The 10652-nt window shown below is 35.9% G+C and overlaps 1 protein-coding gene across 1 annotated transcript; it reads right to left on the bottom strand.

Moving 5' to 3' along the window:
- Positions 1-2345: 2345 nt before the first annotated feature.
- On the bottom strand, positions 2346-6013 carry en2b (engrailed homeobox 2b). Its single transcript, XM_042718371.1, is given in 3 exon segments — positions 2346-3170; positions 3172-3394; positions 5200-6013. Coding segments are annotated over 3 exon segments (786 nt in total). The 5' UTR covers positions 5672-6013; the 3' UTR covers positions 2346-3079.
- Between the last annotated feature and the right edge of the window lie 4639 nt (positions 6014-10652).

The following is a 10652-nucleotide window of genomic DNA, read 5'->3' as shown; positions in this document are numbered from 1 at the left end:
TGCATATTCAAGTTTGACTAGGAAGCATTCAAAAACTATAGATAAATGACTCCGTTGGAAAGGGGACAAGATAGGCCTTTCTCTGATACGCAGACAAGGGAGATCAACACCGTTCTGATATGTATTTTCTTTTCTAGAGTGACTGGCCTCAGGAACCCCAGCCATTCAGACTTTGGAAAGACCTGTTTAGGGAGAGGAAAGTATCAGTGTGTGTTGTCAGTTCATCAATGATAAAAAAAAATAAATGGAAGAATTCAAATCCAGATCAGAACCTCTGGGGTAACCTAGTGTGAGTTATGGGGAACTGGGATGGACATCAAACTTTTTAAGTTAGGCTTTTAGAGCTTCATATTGTGTCTGTCCAGCAACCAGCCAGAAGTTGGCGGTATGACTTCTTAAACAAAATAGTTAAAGCAAGAGCGAGAGTTCTTGGGAATTTTTGGATGTGACTTCTAGGAATCTCCTCCGACCGTTTTAGCTCAACTTCGCTTGCAGAAATGTTCTGTTAGTGTATGAAGTGAAACCAATTAATGAGATGCCTTTAAGAACCGTGCTGAATTCCGAGGTGATGAAATGTGGGCGAAGTGAAACGAGCCACCTGCAGCTGTGACAGGAGGCTTTGACCTTCAACGGGGTCTCCCGGCCACAGACTTCATTCAGGAGCCTCGCTGCGCGTCTGAGCGGCAACTGCCTTTTTCTTCCCAGTGAGGCTCGTCAAGTCAGTGACCGTTGGGCGTTACTTCCACATACAAGCCTGCCAAGAATAGAAATGCAGATGAGATTCTCTGGCATTGAGGAACAGGTCAATGCTGGGAATGGTTCTCAGAGATATCTCGCCTTTTGTGTTGGACCTTTTCAGTAATACGACTTTTCTAGAAATGTTTTCATGGCGTCAGGTAACACTGAAGTAGCCCATGTGTAAAGTTTCTGGTAAGAGTCACGAGTGCAACAATGCCAACTAAACATATTTTCAAAGTTTAGCTCAATGTCGATAGTAGCCTATCTCGTTTATTTTATTTTAGAGTAGGCCTGCCTATTTGCATACTTTTACTTTTTAGACGAATTAGGTAAATTTAACATTTAAGAGGTGATAAGTCGTATTTCTGGTTATAACTTTTGTGTAAATTAGACGTAGGCTACAGTTGAAACAAATATCACCGTTTTTAAAGGTTTTTTTAATGCTCGGAATTTTACAAGTGAAATTACATCTAGGCCATTAGCAGCATTTGGACTCCCCCAAGTGTTGACAGTTGGACTAAATTTGGCTTTGCAGCATAGTTTAGTTTTTTTTTTTTTTTTTTTTTTTTTTTTTTTTAGGCCTATTCATTTTTTTGTTGTTGTTGCAACCAAATCACGTTAGACGCCAAAATAAACCTTGGGACAAAACCAGTTGTGTAGCATGTCCCATGATAAAAGAAAAATTATTTTTGATCATTATAGATTGAGTTTTGCCAAATACACCAATTTTGTAAACTGGTTTTTGCTGCAGCCCATGCAGTAGTATCTGTCAGTGTGGCCCTGTTTTTATGCATTCAAATTTTGCTACCGTAATACGAATTTTTAATTTTATGTTTTTCTGTAAGATTTAATGAACTTTTTTTTTTTTTTTTTTTTTTTTTTGCGAAGAGGTTTATTTTTCTCAAATGTTGCGCCATGTACACAGTAAGTTTTGCCAAAGTTAATTTTATTTGTGCTTTCCAGCTGAATGTGAATCAAGGCCACCTATTTTGACTGCGTAATCACTGTTGCATCCAGCAAGATTGTTTTTTTTTTTTTTTACCTTAATTTTAGATAAAGAACCTCGTGCTCTGTGACCCGCCTACTTTTATAAGCTGAATTTGATTCAATAAAAAGGACAGTTCACCATCTATATATATATATATATATATATATATATATATATATATATATATATATATATATATATATATATATATATATATATTTACCGTTTCTGTTTACTTTTTACGCCTCTACTGTCGATTATTTGTCTTTCAATGGATTTGTTTCAGTTCTTTTTTTCGTCTTTCTACTTAATGTATTACACTTGTGGGCAGGTCTTTTTTTCTTAATCATTATCTGAGTCTCTTTTTTTTTTCATTTTCAAAACGTTTTGCCAATATTTTGGAGGCAGTGGTGGTAATGCTCATTTTTCACAATATGTATTTTTTTAAGGGGAGAATACACGACAATTTCAGACTTTATTAAAACATCAATTAATATTCAAATAACCTTTTAAGAGAATTGCTTCTTCAGCTAAATAACAATTGTAATTTCATACTGAAGGAAAAAAAATAGGGGATGAAACGAAAATGCTTCTGTAAAATAAACAAACCAGATATCCATTTGGAAAAAGAAGATGAGAGAACTTTTATTGTACATTCCCAGCTAAATTCAACAGACAACAACTTAAGTCAAGTATGCATTAGAATTGTAGTTTTGAGGTTTACTGACTCGTATGCATTCAGATGTCTGATCTATTTCCTGAAAACGTGAGGATATTGGATGGGTAGCATCCTTGCGGATAGTATTTTAGACCATAGATCTTTTAAATACAATATACTGAATTATTGTAAGCATGATATGATATGTAATGTTGTCTTTTTTTAAATACCATGTCTCTGTAACACAACTCCAGTCAATAAAGTAAAACATTCATCCAGTAATAAAATTATGCATGAAAACGAACAAACATCTAAATCAGATAAAACATTTTTACCATTTATTTTAAATCACAGTCGCCTGAATGCAGCAGGAAAAAATCTTTGGACTTCAGCGTGGATTTAACACGTTCACTTGTGGCTCATCGTCAAGTGTCAATCAAATCGCTCCCCTTTTTTTTTCAAATAAAGAAGCGTCCTTTTCTTCGCGCGCTATATCTGAAGTTTCAGTAAGTGTACAGCAGTGATAGCCTACTAATTGAAAAAGTTTTTACACCACTGTACACGTAAAGTGTATATATACACACAATATTGCAGAATCAAATGTCATACATATAGTTTTCATCCGTTTAATGCTGGTATTTTGTACACTGGCCCTTGCTTAGAATTATTGCATTTCAGATGTCCTGTCCTTCACGTTAATCGCTGTCTGATTTGTCGTCCTTTGTTGCTGTGGCGTGATTGTATAGTCCCTGTGCCATCAGGTGCAATGCAAGTGAGTTTTTGCTCCGTAGCTTTTTTAATCTTCGCTCTTTTGTTCTGAAACCAGATTTTGATTTGAGACTCGTTGAGGCCGAGTTCCTGGGCCAGAGCTTGTCTCCTCTGCTCCGTCAGGTAACGGTTATTCTGGAATTCGTTCTTGAGTCTCTGGAGTTGCTCGGCTGTGAAGGCTGTTCTTGGACGCTTGTCTTCCTTGCTTGGATTGCTCTTCTTTGGTTTGCGCGATCTTGGTCCTGCATTTCAGAAAGTAACGAAAGAAATTACATTTTGCACGTGCCGTGAATGCACACAGCCTATTAATGTTGTATCAGTAGTCTTTTTTCAATAGAGTTGCTTAACGGGCTAATATCACTATTAAAAATAATACAATAATAATGCTTTGTAAATAACAGTGTCATTTAGAGTAACTCGGATCAAGGATTGTTTCAGATCAAATGTTGCAGGGAGTCTTGACTATGGATGCATGGTGTAGTAGTAGTGGTGGTGGTGGTGGGGGTGGGGGTGACTGCCAGAAAGGGAGGGGTGAAAGAGGCTTTCCCCTCTTTCTGTTACCATAGGAACTACATTTATAAGAAAACGTTTTTGTAAACTTCCTCTAAGAGTAGCACCTGTCGTTCAATGCTAGTATAGCCTACGTACCCACTGCATATTCTATTTTTAGTTAATTCTTAGGTAGCCTGCACCAGTGCACCCAAAGGTTCCGCGTGGTCTGAATGCTGACAATAGATTGATCGGCAGCCTATGAGATGAGCCCTTGCTCGCAGCCTATTTTTACACCTTTTATTTAGCTTAAGCTGAGTATGATTTCGATTGTAGACTGCTGTTATAATACACTATTAATATTTTCACGTTGATTAATCGAAAAATCAATTTAAGGAACCAATAAACGTACTCACATCAAGGGGGTTATAGGCTATCTTTTAAGTTAGTGTGACCTTTCCAAATATTCATCCCTATAGGCTAGCTAACAATGTAGTGTGTGCTTTATTGTATAAAAACTTTGGTAAAATTATGTTCACATATGTGTATATTAGAATTGTGTTTAAGATGTATTCGCAAGATTATTGTAGAATAGGTTATATTATTTAGAAGTTTCGTCGTGCAAAAAAAAAAAAAAAACTTGCGTTGCACTTTTTCGGAAGGCCTTTTTGTGCGCAATTTGAACTTCATTTGAAATTAGTTCATTAGAAATGCTGAAATATTGTCTAAAATTGTCCGGGGTTTTTTTTCTATCGTATGCAGGAATAGCATATTTATTTCAGAAGCTAGTTTTGAAGAGATCTGATTTAGCATTTAGCTTCTGTGGTGCGTCCAACTCCATTGTCAAAAATATGCTAATTAAATATCAACAAAGACATCGAAGTAACAATGGCGCAAAACTACCCGTTCCTTTTTTAGGAAATAAAGGCAAAAATGTACCATAATTACCATTCATAAAATTGTACAATTTTTATCAGTTCTTCTTTTTCTTCAACAACTTAAGAAATGTCAAATCAGACATAAACGAAGGGTCACATTGCACCGTAAACGAAACATAGTTTTTTGGGGGGGGTTTCTTATTAGGCATAATAGGCTACTACGCCTCTAAAATAATATATAATAATAATGATAATAATAATAGTTCTGATTATGATGGTCAAAACAATAATAAAACAACAATAACAAGTAGCCTATTATTAATAATTCTACACATAGTCTATCATACAGCAGTAGTAGACTATTTTATATATTGAAATATTTGTAAATATTAGATTTAAATGAATAATAATAGCCTAATAATAATAATAATGAAATCGTCGTAGTTATTCCTTTTAATTTAAGAGGACAGACTCCATAAAAGAAAACTCCCTGACTCTTGGCGGGTCGTTTCACATTCATGAAGAACATTTGTTCTTCGTTTTCGTGCCCCTTTCCATCGACACATTTCTGTAGTTTCGTGTTTTATTTGCTCACATTCGAGTCAAAACACACGTGCACGTTAATAACAGGTAATATTTGAGTACATAAATTGAACTTCGAAGAGAAAATAAATTCTTACCTGATGAAGGTCTGTCTGAATATCTTGTGCAATAAACCCAAGCCGGCCAAAGCATTGGTTTGTTCGTCTGCGCAGCGTTACTTTGCGAGCAATCCGAATCTGAGCTTAGACATTGATCTCCAGTCTCTGCGCGGGTTTTCAGAGGTGCGTCCGCAGTAATATCAGTTTTTTTAGACGCGCTTACTGGGTGAGGGCTCGAGGTTCCTTCCCCTGACACTGGAGCTCCTACCTGCCCTGATCCGGGAGCCGATGGACAGCGGTTCTCTCTTTCAACTATATTAATTTCGTCGCGCCTGGTTCCTTCTTTCCTGCGACCAAAGTCTGGTCTCAAAATGTTGTCGATGTAAAAGTTGGTGATTCTGTGAGGGAGTAGGTTTCCAGGAGCCTGCAACAGGGGCAGAATAGCCCTATTGGACTCATCGCCCGAATCCTGGCGCTCCACATCTCTGTTGCTACGATCATTTTCTTCCATAGTGGAACTCTCCAAATGTTCTTTTTAACCCCTTTCACTCTCGCGCACACACGTATGTTTGTGTTCCAGTTTTTGTGGTATATTTTCCTTATTTCTTAGTTTCTGCAAAGAGAAACAAACAGGAAAAAAGGACAAATCCTTTTTTCCCTGATTCTTTTGTCGGTTAAAAACGACGAAACCGCCTTGTGCGCGTAAAAAGAAAAAACATAGTTTTAGAAATTAATTCCACAGTGTGCCCCTTGCAATTGTCTTTATATCTACTTTGTAAAACATACAGGCAAATTTAATCTGTGCAGTATCAAAGCAGTAGACCTGCTCTAGTAAATAAGGAAACGCAAACTGGCTCTAGAATACTTTCACTACGGATTTTTGTTCTTATTTTTAATACGAGTCCCCCGGGTGACGTCGCAGTCCGGTATCCTAGACACGTGCCTTTGACCAATAAATGGAGCGAAATTTTATCACATGACCCAGTGACTCTCGAGTAAATGACAGCACCCAACCTCGCCTTATTTTCAATACTTAAAGCGATAGTACTCTATTAGCTTAAGTCTTCAGCATCCCAATAATTTGCCTTTTCAAATCACTAACTAGCCTACTGAAAAGATCAACAAATTATTTGACAAACACATTTGGTTATTTGTCTGTATGTGGAACCGCTGTCTTTTTGAGTAGACTCGGAAAACTAAATCATTTATAAATCGCACTGGGGGAGGGGTGTGTTCATTTTTACAAGTAATTCGGTGGTAGGTCACACACACACTTTCCAATTTCGTAGCCTTCTTATTCCACAGTAAGCATTGCTGTGCTTTTTTTTTTACGGTAAAATCAATAATTTAAGTCTACACCAGTGTAGGCCTGCATACGATAATGAACTAACTAATTACGCACGGCAACTCTCTATGGAGCATCACTCAAAACAACTGTTTTCTTTTCCCATCCGTTTCCATGTCAGTTTTTAATGTTTTACATGCATTGCGTTGATCGTTATAGGCCTAAATATAGGCTAAAACAAACCGCCATCATTTGAAACGTTAGAAGGCTATGCTGTATCCCTGTTGGTCTGGCTTATTGTGTTGTGATGTGAATATAGCCTATTTGTTTCCAGAAATATTTCGTTAAATCAGTCGCTTTATTGTAGGCTATCGTTATAACAGTTCCCAAAGACTTATTGTGAGAAAAGCAGTTCACTCCAGTAGTTTTAAATAGGAGTCGATGACGTGGCTGTGGCGCTTTAAAGGAAACCAGCGAAGCAAACCACCAGTGATCTTTGAAGCGTACATGGCGTCCTGGAGCGTCAAAATGAAACAAACGACCACTTTAGAAGTGAGCTTACTGGAAAGTTTCAGTACAGGTTTTTGGCCTTGGTGCAAATTAGATGGGCTAACTAAGAGGGTACGCATGGCCCATGATACCGATTTGGCTATAGAGTATTAGCAGAGCTAACGTAACTCACTCTTGTGCTCACTTTTTCGTCCCTGGAAAATCGTGGAATAATAAAGTCAAGATTTCGTTTTCATTTTCGAATTTACTGAGGGATCTTCGGTTTTATTTAATGACCGTAAGTTTCGATAAATCTGTCTGCATATCCAAAGTCGTTGTTTAAAATAGACAGACATATGCCAGTTACAGGACACAACCATTCTTGTGGTAACAGACACATTTATGAAAATATAGCTATGCAGTAGGCCTACGCAGTTTTTGAATGGAATATTGACAAAAAAAGCCTAATACTTGTTTAAAATCGCTGAACTTGTTACTGGTGGCACGTCTGAATGTTCAGTGTAGCTTACAAGGTGATCATTATTTGAGGTCATCTTTTTTTTAAGTTTTTTATCAAAGTGCAAGTATTTCATTTCTGTTTATTTGTGTGTACATGTGGTCATTGTACCTACTATTTATAATTGCGCTCGTAATGCTTGGACACTTATATGGCTATAGCCTACTAAAAGGCTCTGCAATTAGTCTATAGTATTCTCAAGTATTTAATATCTATCATAATAAACTTTTTAAACACATTTTAACTATTGCAGAGACCTGTTATGGCGCTAGCAAAGTATGTATTTGCTTTAAATAAAGGGCTCTTTCATAGGCTATAGCATTGGTTTGTTAAAATTAGCACCATAGATTCTGTAGGCTACACAAAGAGTCTATTAAGCTATGATCTACCTATAAAGGCATGTTTGGAAAAAAAAATATTTAGTGATAATAACATTGTTATGTGCATTAGTGTTATAAGTGATATAACTATAGCTTACTGCAATCAAACGCCTATAGGCTAATCTCTCCAGTTCCTGAATACAAGCCAGTGCAATGCCACCTATAATTCTTGTTTCAAAATATTTTCAAAAGTTGACAAAAATAAAAACAGTGAGTGAGGTTTTTTTTTTCTCAGTTTACTATTTTGTAAATGAGAGTTTAATATAATGTCTATAACATGACATTAAAGTTATTTTTGTTTTGTATAACGACAGGGCAAAACTGAAAAAATAATAATAATAACATTTAAGTTTTCCTTACAAAGTAAAAGTCTTAATTATAAAGTAATGGTAAAGTAAAAATGTAAGCCTAAAATGTTTCTAAAAGACCGTGTGCCCACATTTGACATTCCCAAACCAGTCATAACAAAGAAACGACAAAGAAACACAAAACTTTTAAAAGCTGTCATATTGCGGCTCGGTGTAATTTGATGCAGCGTTTTTATCCTAGAGAAATCCTTGAGGATTAACACTCTTGAATCACGTTGGCTTCCTTTTGGTGGTATGCAGCCCGCTAATAATCAACCATTTAACAAAACAGGAAACAAAAGCTTGCGCTTAAATGCAACTGCTCAAGTTCAGAATAAGTGTTTTTATGAAAATACTTTGAATCCTTATCATTATATGTTACATGTGTCTTCATTATAATCTAAATAATAATGGCTCACGACCTATATTAAAAGTCGAACAGACATGTTCTAGTTCTTGTAGAGTAGGCCTATTTCTAGTTCTAGTAAGCCTATTCTAGAATTTCTAGTTCTTGTAGTATTAGCACTGGTCAGCATTATTTATTTGGAATGCAGCTTGTTTGTGGGTTTTCTGAAACTTTTTGTCATTTCTGTTTTCTCCATTACAAAAGGTCTCGCGCAGAAGCAAAGAGGGATTTGTGAATGCGTGCAAGAGCTTTTGCCAGCTCACAGATCATAGAGCTCAGATCAGCACAGATGTGACCCAGTCAATGGATGTGATATCGGGCCTGGAACAATGCTGGGGTCACACGGGATCCCCCAGCTTCCTGTTGCCCTTTTGAAAACAAACTGAAGAAATAGGGGGGAAACCTTGAGGGACTCAGAGGATGAGGATAAAGGTTACTGACCATTTCCTGTTTGAGACTGTGGAGCAGTGATACATATTCCTATCAACATTATGTTGTGAAGTTCCAATTCTTTAGGTTTTAATGTTTTTGTAGGCTATAAGTTGGGGCTTTTGAATCTGTCCTATGACATTATTTGCATATATATATATATATATATATATATATATATATATATATATATATATATATATATATATATATATATATATAATATGCAAATTATGCAATCTTAAGTGGTAATAAAGTAAAGGTAATAAAGTTCTAAGCCTCGCGCGATGGGACAGCTGTTATGCTCCCTCACATATAAGCGACTTGTCTGTGCAACAGGTGTAGACTATTTCGGATGCTATTCATTCAGTTCTCCAAATCTCACTTTACATCACTGTAATGTCGAAAACGATCTCTTTGCGCAGAGTTCTCAGTATGGTGTTTTGATTTAGGCTTCTTTTTTTTGTCCAGCAAAGAAAAGTTATATCAAACAAATTTCTACCTAATAATCATATTTATATCATATGTATGCTAACCTTCCTTCTTCCTCAAGTGACCTTAAGACCCAACATGCCTTAAAGATATACAAAGTTCTTGACATTTTATGATCACAATTTCAGGTTAGCTGAAATTCAATTCACGGTTATCACACATGAAAGAGATTACAATTTATTTTCATATATATTGTAAATGGTCCCACAATTTCAGGTTAGCTGAAATTGTGGGACCATTTGCAATTTATATGAAAATAAATTTTAATCTCTTTCATGTGTGTTTGTTGCAACACACCTTTTCTTGTGGATTTGCCTATATGTGTAACAAGTCAGATAAAAGGTAAACACTACATGAAATTAACTTCTTTACCATGAGTTCGGTTTCTCTCTCTCTCTCTCTCTCTCTCTCTTTCTCTCTCTCTCTCTCTAATCAACAGCATCCATAAATTGTAATCTGATTGGCAAAAGTAAGTATACATTAAAAAATACATATTAGCCTATTTCCAAAATATTTACACTTTAGAAGAAAAAAATGCCTATGGACATCCGGAACAATGGAAGTATAGGTATAGTATATATATATATATATATATATATATATATAATATATATATATATATATATATATATATAGCCTATAGGCTAGCCTTGTACGGTTCTGTCCTCAAAATAATTTTATAGTTTTTGAAACTAAAATGTTTTTTTTTCTCTTCACCATTGTCTGTGCCAGTATCGCCCTTTGTTTCCCCTCAGAATCTTTTCGATTTTGATTTTTTTTTTCTTTTGTAAAAAAAATCGTGTGCATGCTTTTTTGAGAAATAAAGAGCAAGACATAGAGAAAGGGAAGCGTGAAAAGAGCGTAAGAGTAAAACTGAGCGCCCCGAAATCCTTTCTCGTTATTGTTTTGTAAAAGTTTGTCATTGTGAATCTGAGGTCAGGCATAACCGACTGCTGCACAATAGCGTCAACGCTTTGTGAGCACATAAAATAGAAAGTTCCAGCCAGTCAAAAGCTGTGTTTTTGTTACGTTCTCTATTACTCAAGTTTAAAGTCATAAAAATATGTGACATTTACATGAAGCTCCATTGTAACACATGTTTTCGGATTTTCACTATTCGTCTTGACACTCATTTGATCTCAAAAGC

This window comes from Cyprinus carpio, chromosome B2 (assembly GCF_018340385.1).
Source record: "Cyprinus carpio isolate SPL01 chromosome B2, ASM1834038v1, whole genome shotgun sequence".
NCBI lineage: Eukaryota > Metazoa > Chordata > Actinopteri > Cypriniformes > Cyprinidae > Cyprinus > Cyprinus carpio.
Note: the sequence above shows the minus strand (reverse complement) of the source record. Positions and strands in the feature narration are given on the sequence as shown.